Source organism: Mastigoproctus giganteus, chromosome 8, assembly GCF_048544385.1.
Source record: "Mastigoproctus giganteus isolate SK-2022 chromosome 8, ASM4854438v1, whole genome shotgun sequence".
Lineage (NCBI taxonomy): Eukaryota > Metazoa > Arthropoda > Arachnida > Uropygi > Thelyphonidae > Mastigoproctus > Mastigoproctus giganteus.
The window spans coordinates 158,786,166-158,809,043 of record NC_143582.1 but is presented as its reverse complement, the minus strand read 5'-3'; the positions used below and the strand labels follow the sequence as shown (position 1 = coordinate 158,809,043).

The window sequence follows — 22,878 nt, the reverse complement described above, 5'->3', positions numbered from 1 at the left end:
CCCCTTGTTTTTGTCTTCTCTTCTTTCTATCTTACCAGTTTTTCCTGATTATTTTCACACAAAAAAAGTCTGTGTGTGTGTGTGTGTGTGTGTGTGTGTGTGTGTGTGTGTGTGTGTGTGTGTGTGTGTGTGTGTGTGTGTGTGTGTGTGTGTGTGTGTGTGTGTGTGTTTTAGCACTAGCAAAGAATAGGAAATAACTGATAGACATAATTAGTTAAATTTAAGAAACACAGATAGGTAAATTGATATTAGATTGTTAAATTTAACTATATATATCTATGAATTATTAGCTATTCTTTGCCAATATACATATAATCTAGCATAAGATACTCTTAGGGTACATATTGCTACTGCAATGGCACTAGCCCATAAAGCTTAGTGCCATTGCAGTGTCATGTCTTCTGTTTTTAGTTATTTAAAGTCAGTTAACCTTTATACTTTTATCTAAAATTTATCATTCTATTGCTATATATTTATTGTTTTATTTTATAGATTTTTATGCCTTTATTATAATATATATACTGTGACATCATGACCTAATTCTTTAGGTCACTGAAATTTTAATTGTGTGTGTGTTTATAACCTGATTTTGGCACATTATAGCCTCATTAGCTAATGCCCCAATAAAATCCAAACCAAACCAAAGCCATTGCAGTAGCAATAACTAATAATAACTAATACAATACCGTATCTAAGTACAGCTATAGATACAATTTGTATCTATAGCTGTACTTATCTTGTATACTATATACACACACACACACACACAGGGTGTCTCAAAAATATTGGTACAAATGTTTAGGGGAGGTAGGTAACATCTAAAGGAATGTGAATCGCATAGGAACCCATAACCGGAAACGTCACGGGAAAGTAGTAGAAGAGGCACAAGAAACAGAAATGACACAAGACAGTAATTAGTGGCAAACGTTTATTTGACATAATATTAACAATGGAGTACGAGATGGATGCATTTCATGATGTTACAACAGATGCTCGGAGGTTCCACCATGAGATGCGATTCATGCGTGACACCAACGCAGCATGGATTGGCGGACACGGTCAAACACACCTGGAGTTTCTGACAGTAGCAGCAGCGCAGACAAGTCTCGCCACGAAATCCATTTCCATCTCCACAGGCAATTCATACATGATAGATTTGAGGGGCCCCCCCCACAGAAAGAAATCAAGGCTCGATAAATCGGGTGAGCGTGGGGGTCAGGCAACGGGTCTATCATGGCCAATCCATCAACGCCCAAAACGCCTGTTCAAATGGTCACAAACACACCTTCCATAACGGGCAGGCACCTCGCCATGTTGAAACCAAATGTTGCATCTCACATTTGCTGGAACATCGTCAAGTAACCGTGGTAGAACTTGTTCAAGAAAGATGCGATATTTAGAGGAGTTCATGTGGGATGGTAACAGGTATGGGCTGACTAAGCAGTTACTGACCGTACCTGCCCACACATTTATTGCGTAGCGATGTTGTGCCGCATGGGGGCACACACCGTGTGGGTTATCGTGAGCCCACACATGAGCATTGTACTGATAGAATAAGCCTTCCCGAGTGAAATAAGTCTCATCCGTGAACAAAACATAGACAAAACATGAAAAATTCAAGTCTTGAACACTTTCTTGGAGAAACCACTGCACAAAAGCAAAGCACACGTGCAGGATGATCTTGGGGGAGCAGTAACTGAACCCTTTGGAGATGAAAGGTGTGTAAGGAATCGTCGTGCCAGACACACTGTACACTTCAACGAGACACTCCTACGGCAGGGGCAATGGCACATGTGCTGGTAGTAGGATTATTCTGGACGGCATTCAACACACTTTCTTCTATGGTGGGAGTTCGCATCGAACGTGGTCTGTCCGCACTACTCCTCTAAATGACTCATAATCGCACAAATTTTGATGCACATGCGCAAACAAACAGTGGTCCGGTACATGTCTTTCTGGGAAGCGTTCTCCATAAATTCGTTGAGCGGCTCGTCCATTGCTCTCTGCTAATCCATACACTAGGTGCATGTCTGCCAGCTCACAGTTTGTATATTGATGCATGCTCTTCGTGCAGCGACTACTGCTTGAATGAGTAAACCAGAAATTTTCCCTCTCGCGAACTGATGAACAGTGCCATCTACCGGCTTATGGTGATGTTTCTGGTTATGGGTTCCTATGCGATTCACATTCCTTTAGATGTTACCTACCTCCCCTAAACGTTTGTACCAATATTTTTGAGACACCCTGTATATATATAATATATAATAAAGTATGCATATAAATGAATATATATATATATATATATATAAATAAATGAATATTAAATGTAGCCCCTTAAAGGAAATGTCTAAAAAGTTACATAGGATAAAGATGTATTCAGTTGATCAAATGGTTTCAGTGAATGAAAGATTAATAAATCAGGTATGACAGATGCATGAGTATATATAAGTTTGTATTAATATATTGAATAAAGTATGCATAAATGAATGTGAAAATTACATAAAAAAGGTAAAGTGCAGCCATTATCAACCCACTGCAGGATGGAAGCCTCCTCAACAATTCATGCTGAGGGAAATGGACTATAATCTGCCACGCTGGTCCAGTGCAGGTTGGCAGATCGACCGTATTCAGCAGTCAGGGGCTTGAACCCCGGTCTACTCAAAGAGCGTGTGTTACTGCCCTCCCGCTCCTGACCACTCGGCTACGGAAAGGCATCCTAAAGTTACATAAAGTGCCAGTAACTGGAAGGGTAAAGGTGAATTAAGAAAATTATGGGCTGAATTACCAAGCCAATAGCCCATAATTTTCTTAATTCATCATAACCTTTAGGATATTAACATTCTTTCACCTTTCACAAATCTACTACTACAGTTCTTTTTCTACTTTCCTCACCCTTCCAGTTACTGGCACTTTGTTTAACTTGCACATCCATTTATGCATACTTTATTCAATATATTAATACAAACTTATATATATGTATAACTGTGGGTTTCCCGACTGAATTTCAAATTTTCAAAATATTTTCTGGATTTCTGTGTGTCACTTTTGTATCCCATCTCTCTCTAACTAATGAATTAATTGTCAGATGTCAAGTAAATGTTGCACCATATATCTGGAATGTGAATTCAGATATTAAACATACTATAAATTTAAATCGTGTTTTCTATATGTGTGTAATGCAAAGCTATGTTTGACCTAACATCATCCTTCAAATAAGATGCCAAAATTTGTAAAGAAGAATTTTTGTAAAATGTAAAAGATGTAAAGCGGGTATTTATTTCCCATAGACAATGTTAAAAACAGGGGTACGTTCTAAACAATGAAATTTGACCATGGTAATTAGGGCTTACAATACGGATCAAAATCTTAATACCGGTATTTCGGTACTTTTAATTTATGAAACCAGGATACGGGTATTAATACCGGTATTCCAAAAACAAATGTTTTTCTCAATAAATTTTGATGACAGTTGGGTGCAATAAAGTGAGCTTCTGCAGACTGCTCAGGACAAAAATATTGACGAGGAATATTACAACTTTCTGAAAGTGATAAAGTCCAAGAAACCTATAGGGAAAAAGAAATCCAAAGAAAAAAAAATTAATCAAGAAACGCTTGTCATGATGAGCCAAAGGTGACAAATGAAGAACAAGTTAAACACTGACAAGGAGAAAATTGAGTATACTGAGTTATGCCAAGCCATTAGAAAGAGACTCAGAGAGGACATAAGAAGATTTAACACAAGAAAAGTAGAACAAGCATTAAGGGAAAACAAAGGATTTAAATCAGCAGCCATAAGCAGTAATACAGAGAGACAAATGATACTGAAACTGAAGAATAGCGATTGTCTACTTATAAATAGCAAAAAAGGCATAATTCAAATAGCAGCAGACTACTATAGAGAATTATACAAGGAGCGAGGGAATGATGCCAGCAGTGGGGAAGATGGATTACAAATTAGCAACACATACGGTACCTGATATTCTTTCTGATGAGATAGAACATGCATTGAAGAAAATGAAGAATCAGAAAGCCCCGGGGGAAGATGAAGTTACTGTAGAGTTGTTAAAATTGTGAGGAAGAGACATAACACAAAAACTGGCAAGGCTTTTCACAAAGTGCATTAGAAAAGGTGTGACGCCTAAGCAGTGGAATAATGCAATCATAGTTTTGCTGCATAAATCAGAAATTGGAAATTATAGACCAATCAGCTTGTTATCCCATATTTACAAGTTGTTCACAAGTAAGTAAAGTAACGTGCAGCCATTATCAACCCACTGCAGGATGGAAGCCTCCTCAACAATTCATGCTGAGGGAAATGGACCATAATCTGCCACGCTGGTCCAGTGCGGGTTGGCAGATTGACCGTATCCAGCAGTCAGGGGCTTGAACGCCCGTCTACTCAAAGAGCGTGTGCTACTGCACTCCCGCTCCTACCCACTCGGCTACGGAGGCCGGTTACTCACAAGGGTTGTTACTAACAGATTAGAACCAATACTTGATGAGAATGAACTGAAAGCGCAAGCTGGCTTTAGGACAGGATCCTCAACTATGGATCACCTTTACGTAATATCACAGCTAATGGGGAAAGCAAATTAATATAAAACACCATTATGCCTAGCATTTGTGAATTATGAAAAGGCATTTTACTAAATACAGCATAAGGCAATGTTTCGGGCACTGGAAAGACAAGGCATAGATACCCCCATATATTATGATTTTGAAGAAAATATATGAGAACGCTACCTCCTTTATTAGACTAGAAAAGACAGTAGCAAATTTAAAATCGAGAAAGGAGTTTGACAAGGAGACACAATATCTCCGAAGCTGTTTACTGCTGCCCTTGAGGAAGCTTTCAGAAGATTAGATTGGTCGCAGAAAGGTTGGAGAGTACCTAAACCATTTGCGATTTGCAGATGACTTTGTGGTCATAAGCCATGATCCCAAAGAATTAGAGGAAAATTTTAATCAGTTATGCACAGTTAGTAAGGATTTTGGACTAAAGATGAATATGGCTAAATCAAAAGTAAAGATGAACAAGTATGCCACAGAAAGGGACATAATGATTGAAGGAGCAGTAATTGAAAAGGTGGAGTCATACTTTTCTGGGACAAATTATTAGCTGTAATAATGATAAATGGCTGGAAGTAAAAAGAAGAATAAATTTTGGATGGATAGCATTCAGGAAATATAGTCACATACTGAAGAGCAATATCCCAATTTGTTTGAAAAGTAAAGTAATGAACCAATGTATACTCCCCACCATGACTTATGGAAGTGAAACTTGGGCACTCACCAAAAGAATGGAAGAGAAGTTGAGAACTACGCAGCGAAGAATGGAACGAATTATATTGGGAATCAGACTGTTAGATAAGAAGAGAGAAACACATGGATTAGGCAGCAAACTCAAGTAAAGGACATTCTTATCAAAACTAAAGAACTAAAATGGTCTTGGGAAGGACACATAGCTCGAAGACATGATGACAGATGGACTAAGAAAATAACAGAATGGTACCAAGAAGAGCTAGAAAACAACGGTGGAGATGGATAGATGAAATTCGTCAGTTGTGGGTAGTAAATGGAAGGCCATTGCACAAAACAGAAGGAACTGGAAAGTTTCTGGAGAGGCCTTCATCCCCTGCAGTGGATTGAAAATGGCTGATGATGATGATGAAAGTAAGGAAAAAAATAAGTACTGTAATTACTTGAATTAAAGTTCTAAATAAACATTTATTGCAATAATAAATATTCTGAAAAAAATCATTAAAAATACAGTTATTCTAAAAACAAAAAAATACATATTGTTAATGCAAAGTTTAATTATGTTTAAGTATCCACACTACCTGTCCGAATAAAGTGAGCTCTTAAGAAACATAAGCAATCAATAATACGATCGTTTAAAATGGATCTAATTTTGGTACATATTTGATTATTGACAGAATACACCCTTTCAAATTCTGTTCTGGAACTAAGATAATCGTAGACAATCTCAATACATATTTTCTAGGCTTTGAACTATTTTAGCAAAAATAGTTAAAAAGTATTTCAGAAATTTCCAACTCAAGTTCATCTTTTAAAATCTCATTGGAGTCAGGCAATTTCTTATTTTGGAAAGAATTTACAGAACACCGATGTTCTGTTCCATGGTTGAATTATGTTCATCATTTTCTGAAGGAGAAAGACGTTTTATTCAGCGAAGTATAATTTTTCACTATAGTATCTTTGCTGAGTCTGGGAGAGAGCAAAGGGTGGGGATAAAGAATAGAGAGAGCAAGGATTGCAGTTAAGGAATTCTTCACATATATAAATGCAAAGAAGAGGAGTACAAATCAGTGGGATAGTATTAGATACCCCAACTGATGTTGCAGATGAACTCGACAGTTACTTTGCATCGATATTTACAGAAGAAAAACCCTTCACGTCAATGAGAAATTATGGGAGTGAAGTTGAAAAAAATGTAATTAATGATGTTGAACTTTCACATGTTGATTTAATGAGAAAACTTTCGTGCCTGCAGGCGAGTAAGGCTCCTGTGGTTGATGGCATATACCTATAATCTTAAAGGAGGCGACAAGTGAGTGCATTGAACCATTAAGGCTAGTTATGAGAGCATCTGGACTCAGGAGAGATTCCATTGGATTGGTGTAAATTGGAACATAAAGGTGGTTCTAGGAGTGTAACGGGAAATTACCAACTGGCCAGTCTAACTTCAGTAGTATGGAAAATCATGGAGGCAATGATCAAGGGTGGAATTCAGGATAGCTTAGATGGAAATGGAATTCTGTAGGATACACAGCATGGTTTTGTAAAGGGAAAATAATGTTTAACAAATCTGGTTAGCCATTTTTACAGGTCACTCGTGAGCTGGATTTAGAGAATAATTTCGACAAATGTTTATTTAGATATCAGCAAAGCATTTGACTCAGTCCCACATAAGCAGTTACTTTATAAGTTGGAGCAGGCTGGAATCATAGGGAAAATCCTTAGATGGATAGCACGATGGCTTGAGGGCACCAGGCAGTGGGTTGTGATAAATGATTATTCCTCAGATTGGGTTAATGTAAGAAGTGTGGCTCCCCAAGGATCAGTATTGGGACCACTGTTGTTTTTGATTATCTTAAATGACATCTATGAAGGGATATAGGGTGTGATGTCTAAACTTGCAGATGATGTAAATATCAGTAGAGTAGTTAATGATTGCCGCCAAGCAGAGCTTCTTCAGAGTGACCTAGATAGACTTCCAGGATGGTCAGAAAAGCTATATGCTTAATTCAGCAAAATGCAAGTCTTACACCTGGGGAACAGCAACCCCAAAATAACTTATACACTTAGTGTAGTTGAACTAAAGTTAGTAATGGAGGAACAGGACTTGGGAGTTACGATACGGTCAGACATGAAATTGTCAGAGAATTGTTGACAGGTTGCAATGTTGCGTGGTGTCCTATCGATGATTTATCGAACATTTGCTAGTAGAGATTAGGACATCATAATCACATAAAGGTGATTTTATAACCTTTATGTTATTAAATTATAAACTTTTTTTTTTTTTTTTTTTTTAATTAGTACCAAAAAAACGGTATTTTTGTATCAATACCGGAAAAAAATGACGGATCTCGGTATTGTAAGCCCTAATAGTAATGTTAAATAAAGGTCAACAAAACAATAGTTTATGCTTAAGCAATCATTTATTTATACAAAGAAATGAAAACATAGCCTTTAAAATCAAGCAAATTATAATAATAAAGAAATTATTTGTCTTACAAATGTTAAAGAATGTTTATTCTTCATCATCATCAACTAAATGCACATTCATTGGTTCGCACCTGTTGATGGTTCATCACTGATTGTTGGCTTGGCACTCATTGGAAGCAGAAGGGGTCGTCTTCTTTGGAAATGCTTCAAGCGTCATTTGTGTCCAAGTCAGTCTTCTCTTTTCTTTATAAATTTCACAGTAGCATGCATAAGCATTTTTTTAAATCTGCAGCAACTTTTCTAGTGCACTCGAAATTTGAATCTTGTGACTCGAAAATCTCAGTTGTTTTTTCTGTGTTGAAATGCTTAGTCAAGCCCCTTGAGAGTGAAGGAACGGACAGGAGTTTCAGCTGTTAAACCTTCTTCCTCAGCTTCTTCACATTTTACCATTTCGATGAGGTCTTCATTTGTGAGCTCTCCATTGTGTACTTAAAGCAGATCAGTTATGTCAGTTACAGAAACCTCAAGCTGCAATTGGTTAGCAACATTTATGACCTCTTCTGTTTCATTTTGTATAGTTTCTGCCGGTTCTTGAAATCCTTCAAAGTTAGCAACATTTATGACCTCTTCTGTTTCATTTTGTATAGTTTCTGCTGGTCTTTGAAATCCTTCAAAGTTATCAATAAACTGATGACAGGTTTTATTTCAAACACTCTTCATGTTCTTCTCTGTAATTTTGTCCTGCTCACTTTGTTATTTTGATTGCATCTAAAATATAGAATTCTTTCTAAAATTCTTAAAGAGTTGAACCTCCCTCCTTATTCTCTGCCTGAAACAACCAGACGATGCACAGTAGTACTGTATTATATAACTACTCACGTGGTTTGAAATGCCATATTTATGAATGTTTAGCATTTGTTTATTGAAATTAATGTTCATATTTTCGATTTTGTTTCCACTTGAAAAAAAAGAACTCATAAAGCAGGAACTGCCCATACTTGTGATTTTTCATGTACTGTGTGTACATTATAGCAAAAAAAAAAAAAAAAAATTACCTATTTTTTCCCAGTTTTTTAACATAAATACACTTTACTTAATAAATAAATACTTTATTTACTATTTTTTTTTTTTTTGAGAATACATATGGTATTAAAAGTTATATCATTCTCTTTACATTCTACTAATGCAGAATGCTGATATAGACTTAAATTTTATGCATCCATTCCGAAATAGTCGCATAATTTAGTTTGCTAGAACTGATGACAGTGTTTTTTCAGTATGTAATTCTTAATAGTGGTCAGATGGAGTAAATGAAGATGTTCACTATCACCCTGATGTTAAAACCGTGCCATCACCTCATTAATGTTCCCTAGCACTTTGTTAATTGTTAGTTAAAGCCATTCGCTCCCTATGCTACTAACTTTTTATTTGTTGATTGTCTTCCCACTATTCACAGAGGCTAGGATTTCTTCCCTGCTAAGGTATCCCAAGACTCCCACCTAGTAAAGGAACCAGTAGGTGGCAGTGATCACAGTGTGCTGAAGTGGGATTTACTCAAAGAGGTAACTACCATCAGGGGTAAAGGGAAGGGTTATTGCTTTCGTAAAGGCGACTACGATGGTCTGAGACAGTATTTAAATTTATACAGTGGGACCAACTGATGATGTTACCAAAAACAAATTCAAAATGGGAAGAATTCAAAGAACTTATCTTGGAAGCTACTAGGCTTTACATACCAACTAAGAAATATTGTTCAAGGTTTAGGCTTAAATGGATGTCAGATGAACTAATGAGACATATGGCAAAGAAGAAAAATGCATGGGATACATATAAATTAACACGTGACACAGAAGCCTATGATAGATATAAGCTGATCTGTAACCAAGTTACAAAGGAGGTTAGGCAGGTGAAGGCAGATTACGAGAAATCTTTGGCAAGGGATACAAAGAAAAAACAGAAAAGAGTTCTTTAATTATCTAAACTCTAGAAGCAAGGGGATGAATCGGATTGGTCCACTTGATATTGATGGTTCAACTGTTGATGATCCTGCTCAGGTAGCTAACAAACTAAATGAATATTTTGCATCTATATTCACTCATGAGGAGTTAGTTATTCAGGGAAGGGAATGCCAGAGGTGAGTTAAACTCTAGCAGTGAGCTGGATAATTTTGTAATAACAGAGTAAATTGGAGGAGAAATTGTTCAAGATAAACACAAGAAAGGCACCTGGGGTGGATGAGATCTATCCAGTTATATTAAAGGAGGCAGCACAGGAAGTAAGCAAACCCTTAGCCATAATTATGAGAGCTTCCTTGGACTGAGGAGAGGTACCCATAGACTGGACATGTGCAAATGTGACAACCAATTCACAAAGGAGGATCAAAGGCTGACACAAGTAATTATAGACCTGTGAGTTTAACTTCTGTTCCAGGAAAATTAATGGAGGCACTGATTAAAGAAGCAATGCAGGATCATCTAGACAAGACTTCAGTTATAGCTCGGACACAGCACGGTTTTGTTAAGGGGAAGTCTTTCCTGACAAATTTGATTGGATACTATGATGTAGCCACAAAAGAACAGGATGCAGGGAATAACTTTGATATTATATACTTGGATCTTAGAAAGGCTCTTGATACTGTTCCACATGGAAGACTGCTGCACAGATTGGAGCAATGTGGCATTGGAGGAAAATTGCTGCTATGGATAAAGGGATGGTTGAGGGGGAGAAGAGACAGTGGTAATGAAAAGTGGACACTGCTCATTGTGGACTAATGTTATTAGTGGAGCCCCTCAGAGTTCAGTGTTCGGTCTATTATTGTTTTCTGTATTTATAAATAATACTGATGATGGTATATCATGCTTAATGTCCAAGTTTGCAGATGATAATACAAAGGTTGGCAGGGTTGTTAAGTCACTACTGACGCTATGCTGCAGCAACAGGATCTGGAAAGGTTGAGCAGATCGGCTGAGAGGTGGAAAATGAAGTTTAACATTGACAAATGTAAAGTACTACATATGGGACACAGCAACCCCAGAGCAACGTATCAAATCTGTGGTACTACACTGACAGTGGTAGAGAATGAAAAGGACCTGGGGGTAATTGTGCAGGCAGATATGAAGTTCTTGGAGCAGTGCAGACGGGCTGCAAGAGTAGCTCATGGTGTCTTGTCAGTGATATACAGGAATTTTTCTAGCAGGGATAAGGAGATGATTATTCCCCTGTATAAGGCAATGGTCAGGCCACACCTTGAGTAGAAGAAGGATGTAGGGCTGCTGGAATGAGTACACAGAAGGGAAACAAGATTAGTGAATGGAACAAAGGGTTGCTCTTACAAAGAAAGGCTTAGGTTTTGCAAATTACACTGTCTGGAGACTTGGCATCGGCGAGGTGATCTGATAGAGGTGTATAAAGGATAGATGTGCAGAAATTTGCCTTTAGCCAGCAGGTATTTGGTTGGTGGAACAGACTTCTATCCCATGTTGTGGACGTTGATAGCCTAAATAAATTTAAGGCTCAGCTGGACAGATATTTCGAACGAACGGAGGTTTGAAGTGGAAGTTTTTTTGTTTTTTTTTGGCTGATGCTGCATAAGCTTGCTTTCTTGCATCAAGGGATGGAAGAAAGTTGGTGGAACAGACTTCCATCCCTTGTTGTTTCCACAACCAGGGATTGAAGTCTGTTCCACCAACCAACTACCCGCTAGCTAAAAGCAAATTTTCACACATCTATCCTACATCTGTCTTTCCTCAATTTGAATTTGTTCCCTCTCAGGCGATTATTCTGAGCAAGAGGAAGAATCCCATCGACATTGAGCATGCTCAAACCATTCAAGGCCTCTCATTCATTTAATTTGCAAAACTTAAGCCTTTCTTCATAAGGCAACCCTTTGTTCCATTCACTAATCTTGTTGCCCTTCTCTGTACTCGTTCCAGCAGCTCTACATCCTTCTTGAAATGAGGCCTACAGACCTGTATACAGTACTCAAGGTGCGGCCTGACCATCACCTTATACAAGGGTATAATCACCTCCTTATCCCTGCTAGAAAAATTCCTGTATATCATTGACAAGACACCATGAGCTACTCTTGCAGCCCATCTGCACTCCTCAGAAAACTTCATATCTGCCTGCACAATTACCCCCAGGTCCTTTTCATTCTCTGCCACTGTCAGTATAGTACCACAGAGTTGATACGTTTCTCTGGGGTTACTGTTTCCCATATGTAGTACTTTACATTTGTGAATGTTAAACTTCATTTGCCACCTCTCAGCCCATCTGTTCAACTTTGACATTAAGCTTGATATACCATTATCAGTATCATTTATAAATACAGAAAACAATAATGGACCCAACACTGAACCCTGAGGGACTCCACTAATAAGATCAGTCCATGATGAGCAGTGTTCATTGATTACCACTCTCTGTCTTCTCCCTAGTCTTGGCGCATTATAGCCATAGTTGCTAATGCGCCAAAAAACCCAAACAAACAAACAAAAAATCTGTCTTCTCCCCCTCAACCATCCCTTTATCCATAGCAGCAATTTGCCTCCAATGCCACACTGCTCCAATTTGTGCAGCAATCTTCCATGTGCAACAGTATCAAAAGCCTGCATCATAGTATCCAATCAAATTGGTCAGGCAAGACTTTCCTGTAACAAAATCATGCTGTGTCTGAGCTATAACTAAAGTCTTGTCTAGATGATTCTGCAGTGTTTCTTTCACCAGTGCCTCCATTAATTTTCCTGGAACAGAAGTTAAACTCACAGGTCTATAATTACTTGTGTCAGCCTTTGATCCTCCTTTGTGAATTGGGGTCATATTTGCATATCTCCAGTTTATCGGTAGCTCCCCTGAGTCCAAAATCAGCTCTCATGATTATAGCTAAGGGTTTGCTGCCTTTTTTTATGTGTATCCTCAAAAATTTCTCCTCCTCTTTCCTCTCAGTTAGTACAAAATCATCTAGCTCACCGCCAGAGTTTATTTCACCTCTGGCATTCCCCTCCCTGAATAACTCCTCATGTGTGAATGTAGATGAAAATACTCGTTTAGTTTGTTAGCTACCTGAGAAAGATCCTCAACTGTTGAACCATCAATATCCAGTGGACCAATCTGATTCATCCCTTTCCTTCTAGAGTTTACATAGGTAAAGAACTCTTTTCTGTTTTTCTTTGCATCCTTTGCCAAGGATTTCTCATAATCTGCCTTTGCCTACCTAATCTCCTTTGTGACTTGGTTACAGACCAGCTTATATCTATCATAGGCTTCCATGTCAGCCATTAATTTAAATGTGTGCCATGCATTTTTCTTCTCTGGCATACTGTCTCATTAGTTCATCTTACATCCATTTAGGCCTAAACCTTGAATTTCTTAGTTGGTATGTAAAGCTTAGTAGCTTCCAAGATAAGTACTTTGAATGCTTCCCATTTTGAATTTGCTGTTGGTAACATCATCAGTTGGTCCCACCGTATAGAATTTAAATACTGTCTCAGACCATCGTAATTGCCTTTACGAAATCACAAACCCTTCCCTTTACCTCTGATGGTAGTTACCTCCTTGAGTAAATCCTACTTCAGCACACTGTGATCACTGCCTCCTAGTGGTTTCTTTATTTACTGATTCTTAATGCATGAAGAATCACTACTGATAATCAGATCAAGAGTATTACTCCCTCTAGTTGCCTCCCGAACATGCTGATGTAGAAAACAATCATCCAATAAATCCACAAAAGCTCTGCTAGTGTGTGAGTGACCAGCCCCCAAATTCCAGTCAATATCTGGGAAATTAAAATCTCCCATTATAAGACTCTCTGATTTACTGGCCCACTCTATTTCCCCATACAGTTTCTTATTATAATCATCAGAGTCATTAGGCCTATAGCACACTCCTACTCTCAGTTTTGATCTCCCAATGTTTATGTCACACCAAACTAACTCGACACTGCACTGTCCAGCGATGTCGACTGGCTTCCCTTCCTTGGAATTTGTGTTTCATAACTAATACCATAAACCCCTCCTCCTTTCCTATCATGTCTATTCTTTCTATACACATTGTACTCCCCAAATTCCAGTTCTGCATTCCTTATATCTGTGTGACACCATGTCTCTGATATCCCAACAATATCTGCCTCTGATGTTTTGAGCAATATCTCAAATTCATCAAATTTATTTACCAAACTCCTAGCATTGGTGTTGACGCAAGTATACATGCACCTGTTCCACTCTTAGCTACCCTAACACAACCCATGTGTTTACTTGTACCACAATGACTCCCAGCAGTCTGTGAAATACCCTGCATCTTGTTTTCCAGGCTGCTCCTCATTCCAATAGAAGCAATGCAAGTATCACTTTCACTGCCAGTGGCTATTGTTATCTATTAGTACTTGTATTCCCCCAAGCTAGCAGTTTTCCGACCCACCTAACACTGCCTCGATAGCATCAGCAAATATTCTTGCACCCTTTCTATTTAAGTGTATCCCATCCCTGTAGAAGCAGTCTCTCCTGTTAACAAGTACAGACCTGGCTGAAAAAAATTCTACTCCTTGAGCCTTGCACAATCTTTCCCGGGCTGAATTGATCTGCAAGGCTCTCATCATATACTCCCTCCTATCGTGTCTGACCAGAATTGCAGACACTTTAAAATTCAACCCTTATTCACGTTTTTTTTTTTCAACAGTGACCTGTACTTGTTAAGTAATTCTGCCAGTCTCCTACTCTTAATATCATTAGTGCAAATGTGTACAACTATATCACCTTTTGTGCCCTTAAAAGATGATATCCGCTCTACAATGTCATGAACCTTTGCCCCTGGCAGACATACCCTGGTCCTGTTCCACCTATCCTTTTTACAAACCATGTTCCCCGTTTCCCTGACAATAGAGTCACCAACAGCTACTAGTTTCTATGGGACTAGCACATTCTGCCTTGGGGGTTGCCGCTGTGTTGCGTGATGACCAAGTACAAGCTCTGGTGTTGATGTGGGCAGCTGAGAGCTTGATAGGCCCCTCAATTTAGATCCTTCTAGGGCATCCACCCTGCCCTTCAAGCTCTCATATACCCATAACAACGCTGAGTTGTCGGCTGATTTCCTTAAACTCCTTACATCGCGCACACTCAAAGACATCCCCCATGGCAATATCATGTCCCGTATCCAATTGTTCCACAAACATCAAGCAAGCAATGCATTTTAAAAGGCTGTGATTCAGAGGGCAACTGCCCCCTCTCAGTTCTGCCCTGAGCCACAGCACTCCCATTTGCTTGAGCCTTTTGCTTTGCTGCTCTTGTCTGAGTCATGATTTCGATTTAATTTCAATTTCAGTACAAAATTATTACCCTAAACTTGTATTCCAACAGAGTTATAACGCTATATATATTTTTCAGTATCAAGTATTATCTAAGAGTTCCATTTATATAACTTCCATATCAAGTTATGTATTAATTATGTATTGTTATTGGAGACATGGTATTCCTCGGATATAAAGAATACAAATTTCAATTCTTGTGGTATGATTGTGTACAGAAAACAGGCATGAGAGGAGAGAGGACTGGTTATGTTATCTTAGTTAAAAAAAAGCACATAAAATCAAAACTGTGCATCATTTGTATTTGCAAAGTTGTGTCACTCTAGTATGATTTAACCACTGGAAAAACAAAAATGAGAGTAGAAATGTGTTATCTGCCTAATGATATGATGAGTAGAACAAGAAACTGAAGAGGCAAGTGGGCTGCAAATCTGGAAAAAAAAAAAAAAAAAAAAGATCTAAATGCTTCCAAACACTTAACTCATTCATTTCACAAATATACATTGTCTCAATTCCGTTATCAGTGATGTTCATTTCCACTTACAATCTGCCATTTCCAGCTTTTGGCACCACATGGAAATTTGGCATTCTTCAAGACCTTCATACTGCTGGACTCCGTTTTAAATGATATATAAATACCTCTGATACAAGGGGTTTTTTTTATTATATAGAACCTTTCAGGTTCATTATCAGAATGCATTGGCTTGATTGTTTGTGCAAGAAGAAAATGTTCCGCAGTGCCCCAGTATTTAGTGCGATACTGTTCTCAATAATAAATAATATGGTGCACAATATACCAAATACTAAATAGGCATCTGTATGCACACAATGTTCTACATGGTTCTAAACCATGTAATAAATAATAAGGTACAGGATATAACAAATACCATAAAACATATCTGTGAGCAATGATCTTGCTATCTTATACAATTTGCAGAACATGGTAACCATTCAGAGATCACTTCATGCTGCAATTAATATATTTTAGATAATCATAATAGTTATTGTTTATCAGAACAGTAATTCACATTTGTAAAAAAAAAAAAAAAAACTTAGTTTGGATACCCACATCATTCTGGCCATCAGTAGTACTTCTTAGGATTAATTCTAGGCAGCAAACTTATATTTCTTGCACATTTGCATATTTATGAACTGTTTGTATGAGAAAATTAAACATCCTTATCTCTCTCTCTCTCTCTCTTTGTGTGTGTGTGGGGGGGGGGGATGTGGTGCTGATCAGTACACCCTATTACATTTATATCATCTCTTAGATCCTACTTAAATTACAGTTTGTCAATTTATGACTTTGCCAGAAAAACATTCTTCTAAAATTGAATACTATACAACACAATTCTCTGCTAATTATCTTGGGAGCTTTCAGAACAGTTCAAAACCTATGCTGATGAACCCCACTTCATCTTATGAGGAAAACACTACTACTGAACTATATGACAAAAGTCTGCAATATGTCTTCCCATCCTGATTTAAAATATCTCTTAACACAATGAAAACGAGCTAGCTAGAATCTTATCATTTATCATTTTCATATTGTGTTATATCATTTTCTAACACTGTATATGTCTTTGTACTTATACGGTGTTATATACTTTAATATATATTTAATACCCTAATATTTGACTGGTCTGCACTCCCTATTATTTATTTATTTATTAACTACACATTGCTTTGAAATTGTGTTAAAAATATTCTTTTCTTAAATTTTCCTGTGCCCAGTCCTCACCATGACATCTTTATATTTTTATCTATATACTGCTTATTTGTAATTTTATTTTTAAATATATATTCGTTTTCCTTCAGAATTGGCAGATAGTTTCCCTGTTCATGAAGAAGAAGAAGAACTGGAAGAAGGATCTACATCTGGAGTATCTACAATTAACTCAGTTAAATCCCATTGTGATCCTAAACCTAGAAATGTTCATTTGGATCATTTTCAGCAAGAAATAGATTCACTTAGAGAGCAAAATTCAAGGTAGCCATTAGTTTTTCTGAGTAGTAGCAGCAGTGGTAATAGTAGTAGTAGTAGTAGTGGTGGTGGTGGCAGCAAATGATGCAACAAACCAAGCTTATATAGCATCACAAAAAAAACTTCTCATTTCACCTGTAACAGTATATTAGTTCAGGACCATGCAAAGGTACTTGGGGCCAGATGCAAAAGGGGGTTAAGGGGTCTCATTTATGTATGTTGAGACTTTGATGGCTCCCTCGATTGGGGGCTGTGGTATGGCACACCCAATGTACCACCAAATTGCATGGTCCTCTACTAGTTCTTTAAATTTATTCAAACTACCATTCTCTACAACATCAGATGAAAAACTGGACCTACCTCTGTTCTAAGAAAAACCATTGTAGGGAGAGGTATATTAGTATTAGATAATTCTGTTACTTGGTCACTTAATCCTTGTGAATAGTACAGTTGTTATAATCAATGTCATCTCCCACACTGGGGGGTGGGAGATGACATTGATTATAACAACTTGAGTTTGAATCCTGTGAATGACTCAAGGAAATTATGGGTCTTTGTCAGACATGGCTGAGTTAGTTGGTCTCTGGGAGGGTGTCATGGTTTTTTTCTCATGGAAACCCAGATTTTTCACTCAGCAAGAGTTATCTTAATCTGTTTCCATAGAGTGACTTCTCTACAAATCCGACTTCTATTACGCTCGTTTAAAATGATTAAAATTATATGTACTTTGTTAAAATATCTGAATGTGTTCAATCCTCGAAGCTCATGACTGACCAGAAACCCCCAGGGATCATAGCTGAAAGCCCCCCACCCGACCGTAGACTTATCCAATCCACCATGAAACCTTGAGTGACTGAAGACATTGTGTCAAAGTTTAAAATAAACGCCGCTAAAATCACGGAATCTACTAAAATATGATGATGAATAATTTCATTAAAACAATGATGAATAATTTTCTAAAACTTTCCTACCTTAAGGGACAAAAGTTTTCAACATACTGTCGTGATCACAGGTAGGAAACAAACTGCTTGATGCTAACCCCCTCCCCCCATTTATATACCAGAGATTATTTCTTAACACACATGTACACAAAGGTCCACAAATCCGAGATGAGAAATGGTCATCGTACGTTTATTGTATTATTTTGTACCCTAATTTCTATAGTTTCTGCAATTAAAAGTTTTGTGTAATTATGCTGTACGTTTAAAATTTTAGCCTCAAAACCGGAAAACATGATCCTCGTTTATCAAATGGATGGCTAATTCAGATGCCATGGCCAGCCCTAGCCGACACTAGCTGCTTAAGACACATTTCCAAAAGACACTTTGTTAATCCCGCATATGAAGTTACAGTTTCCACATGGAATGTTATATACTACGTCATGTAATTCGATAACTGAAAACGTGTCAGAACGTTTTTTAAATATTGAATGCAGTTTCTGAGTGGGTTTTGCTATTACTCTAAATTCAGTGTCTTTAAAAAGAATATTAAGCTGTTTGTACCATTGCTGGATATACGGAATTGTAATAAAATGTTTTTTTCCCAATGCTATTGTTATTTTCTGTGTTATCTACTCTTTCTTTGGCTTGTAACCTAAATTTGTTTATGGTACAAAGCGAATACACCCTGTTTAAAAATCTATATATAAGTTCATTTATTTCATAATCTAATGCAGTTTGAGTCATCGTATTCTTATATGCATTTGTGAATTGACTTAAAATAATGGAACATTTATAAGTGAAAGGATGATAACTCGAATAATGCAGGAACATATTTGTGGTTTTTCGCTATATTTTAAATTTCAGTTTATCGCTCTCCCTTGTTAATGTAAAGTTTAAAAACTAACCAAGGCAATAAAATTTTTAAACTTTACATTAACAAGAAAGAGAGTGATAAATTGCAATTTAAAATATACCGAAAACCAATAAATACAGGGTTGTTTCTGCATTATTTGAGTCATGAGCTTGAGGATTGAACACATTCAGATATTTTAACGAAGTATATATGATTTTAATCATTTTAAACCGAGCATAATAGAGAGTTTTGAAGAAAAGCCACTCTATGGAAATAGATTGAGGTAACTCTGTTGTAAAATTATAAATTCATAGTTTAAATATTTTTAGCATTTGTCATCTGATATATTAGATTGGTCAGTGTGGAAGTTCAGTAGCTCATGTCAAATAATTGTGGTTTGCACATATGTGACTGCTAAATAAGATTGATAATATATTTATCATCAGAATTATTAGTTGTGAATACAGGTTTTCTTTCTCTCTTCTTTTTTTTTTTTTTTTTTTTTCGCCCTCCTCCACAGGGATAAAAAGAATTCATAAGGACTTACAAAATCCCCCACTGCTTGAGCCAGCTCAAATCCTGACTGGAAAATCTCTCGTTACAGAGGAACGAGAAAAGACCTAAACTAACAATACTGCCTCTCCTTCCTCATAATTCACCCAATTTCAAATCAGCCTGTGGGCATAGTTTCTCCACTCCCAGTATATAAAAATTACTTTCAACCCACCCACTCAATGTACTCAAATGGTTATGATCTGGGTGCCTTATTCTGGAACTAAATAAGCAACAATGAGAATCATTACTTACACATTTTATATTTGCTAGATTCCTGTCTGAAAGATTCGTACAAACATACAGGATTGTTATAATTAAAGTATCCTTATTTGAAAGCTATCTGGAGCTGACCATCAACTAATGGTCATGGTCAGTTTGAAGTGAAATGTGTTTTTACATAATATAGGAAGAGAATGGGAAAAAAATAAAATAAATAATCACATATCCTCCACCCGGAGGACAGATGGGTTTAAAGGGTGTGCATGAGTCATAAGAATAGAAAGCAACATGACTCTCTCACTTTAAATCATCATATGCTCCCACTGAGCTGTTTTTTTTTTTTTTTTTTGTGAATACTTATAGCAGTGCAGCAGTGGCACTTCAAAATTTCAACATCTGAAAGACATTTGGGAGATCTTTTAACGGCACGTGTCATTTGATATATGATAAAAAAATTTGGTGCAACTAAGAATCTCAGCATAGTATGGACAAGGGTGGGAAATTATTGTTGAAACTCCATGGATGACTTAACATAGTAACACTCACAGGGCATTGATATTAGCTCTATTGAACAGCAGTTGGATGTCTGCTTAAATGTGTGGCAATAAGGTTTCTGGACTGATGCAATAAAAAGAATAGAGTGAAAGGGCTCAAAAAGGATTTTATTTTTATTAAACGTAATCACTGCCTGATTGAATGCACTTATCACACAGTTCGAAAAGTTTCTGAAAAGAGTCATCAAAGGCATCCAAAGAAATGAAGTTCGGTTCATTGGTTAGGTTTTTTTTTTTTTTTTTTTTTATGTCCCAAATATCCCAAGATCTCTTTCCTTTGAGGGCAGTTTTCACCTTTGGAAAGAGGAAGAAGTCTGCTGGTCCTAGATTGGGAGAATAGAGTGGATGGTTGATCTGTGCAATGCCATGTTTCCTCAGAAGTTTTAAGGAGTGCAGAATGAGCAAGGACATTGTCTTTCAACAATAACTAGCTGCCGTTCTCTTGATATTGTGGCCTCACTTGGGAAATATGCTTCAATAGTTCTTTGAAGCACCTGTACTTAGGATGCAACATTGAGTCTCTCTGCTTCAGGTACAAATTCTTTGTGAATCACACCCGGTTCATCAAAAAAAATAACAGCATCATCTTGATCCTGGACTTTTGCAAATGAAATGTTTTGGCTTTTGTGATGATTTTGAAGTCCATTCTATGCTCTGACACTTCATCTCTGGGTCAGTGTCACCCAACACTCATCTTCAGTGACATTACAGTCAAGGAAATTAGAGTTGTAGAAAAATGTGAATGAAGTCTTTGCATGATAATGATACCCTTTGGTGCTTCTGCTTATCCATGAGGCTGTGCAGAACAAATTTTGCACAGTACTTGCTTTCCCTAAATCTTCATGCAAAATTTGACAAATCATCTCCTTATTCATATCCAACTCATCAGTCATCATTCTGAGGTTCAAATGATGATCTCTTTCCACAATTTCCTGAACATTTGCAACTCTGTCCTCATTTCGCCCACTTCTTGGGTCTATCTTTGAACCACTTATACCATTGAAACACAGTGGTATTGATATTGCTTAGCACTTCATCACCATAAACAATTTTAACATTTCATACATTGCTCCATTGCAAAATCATGACATGGAACATTAATGCTGCTAATGAAACAGGTTGTTACTTGCCCTCTCTCAGCCTACTGGACAAAATCTGTACCACCATCTATTTGGAGGAAGTTTGAACTACAATATACCACTTCTTTTATTTTCAAACTCATTGAACTTGACCGCAACAGCACCAGTCATCTGAGAACTTTATTGACACACCTCACATACAAAAGATACCACAAAAGAGCTTTGGTATTGTCTGTACAATATGCACATATTGCAAAAGCTTAAACCAGGGAACAATGGTAATTGTCTTTGTTGCTGCTGCATCAGAGAACCTAAAGACATTCATCCCGATTCCCTAGTTATCCTTTGCAATATGTAAATTTATATGCAATGTGTTGCTAAATCAAATGTTTTTAGCCTTTCATAAAGGTGATGTTTTTTAATATGAGCTTAAAACTGCAAACTAGATGTTATTGCTGTGCTCTTGTACATTGTTTAACTAGCTCAACAAATGAAAAAGATATTATATTTAATATTAAATCGTAAATAATAAGAAAATAGAATATTAAACTACTCAACCTTGTATTAAAACCATTTATGTGAATTTTATACTTGTCATTTAAGAGAGGTTGGCATAGTTTGGATTGTTGTCTCTCTCTCTCTTGCACACTTGAAGCAGACTGCTCCATCCAAGTTTACATATGTAAAATCACTGATTTTTTTTTCCTCCCAGTGAGAGAAAAATGTACACACATGCACTAGTATTGTGCCCAGCATTAGCAAGAATTTAGCCTCCAGTGATGAGTGATGGCAAAGGAATCCAACACTGGCCACAAGGAGCTTTATTCCTCCTCTCAAGAGAAGACACTAACATGTAGTTAGATTTGAAAGATGTGTTCTTCTCACAAACAGATGTTTGTGGTAAAGTAAATTGCTATGGAAATAGTAAAATTTAGATAAACAACCCTTACAAAAGCAAGGATTGCATAATAGCGATGTTAAAAAAAAATCAAGCACAAAGCAAAAAATATTTTTGAACAGATATCTGTGGGAACTAACACGTCTTAATTACTTGATAGTGCATCAAACCAGTTTATTTCCAGAGCAATGCTAGTCATGTAAGTGTTTTCTTCTTTGAGAAAGACTATCGAAAGGTAGAGGAGACCACATAGAGAAAAAACTGAAGTGACATCACAGCTGTGTAGTAGGATACTACTGAGTAGCTGGAGTAACACCACAGTTCCTAGAACCTGAATCCAATGCTGGTGCACCATGAACTCCATCAGTATGAATTATCCACATAGGTGACATCCCATAGAGAACAATTTGCCAGTGTCTGCATTTGATCCTACTTGCTAGAGTGTTCAGAATTTGCAGCAATGCCTCCTAAGGGAGATAAATCCCACAGTGGGGTGTATGAATCCCTGGTGTCAGCAGTTTATTCACTTAATTTTACTAGTAGTAGGGGTGGTTGAGAAATAAGATTACTTTACTTGAATATTCTGAGAGGAATATATCTCTGGGTATAATGAAATTGAGCTATAGGGTTGTACATTTAAGAAAGAAAACAGCTTGGGCAAACTTGTTTAAAAGTTTCTGAGTCCACTAAATAGAGATGTTTTTTGTCATTTGGAAGGATCCTTAGCGTGGTCTGAAGAATGTCCTTGTGGTGATGACTGTACATAAGCCTAATCTCCTTTGTCATTTGGTTACAGACCAGATAGGAGCTGG

The 22,878-nt window shown here is 37.2% G+C and overlaps 1 protein-coding gene across 6 annotated transcripts in view; it reads left to right on the top strand.

The window, feature by feature from the left end:
• Ask1 (apoptotic signal-regulating kinase 1) overlaps positions 1-22,878 on the top strand; it is an 843,483-nt gene that overhangs the window by 703,242 nt on the left and 117,363 nt on the right. For all 6 annotated transcript variants that reach the window (XM_090379009.1, XM_090379010.1, XM_090379014.1 and 3 more), the window contains one exon: positions 16,802-16,973. In XM_090379009.1, coding sequence (XP_090235135.1) covers positions 16,802-16,973 — 172 coding nt within the window. The remainder of the gene's footprint in view (positions 1-16,801; positions 16,974-22,878) is intronic.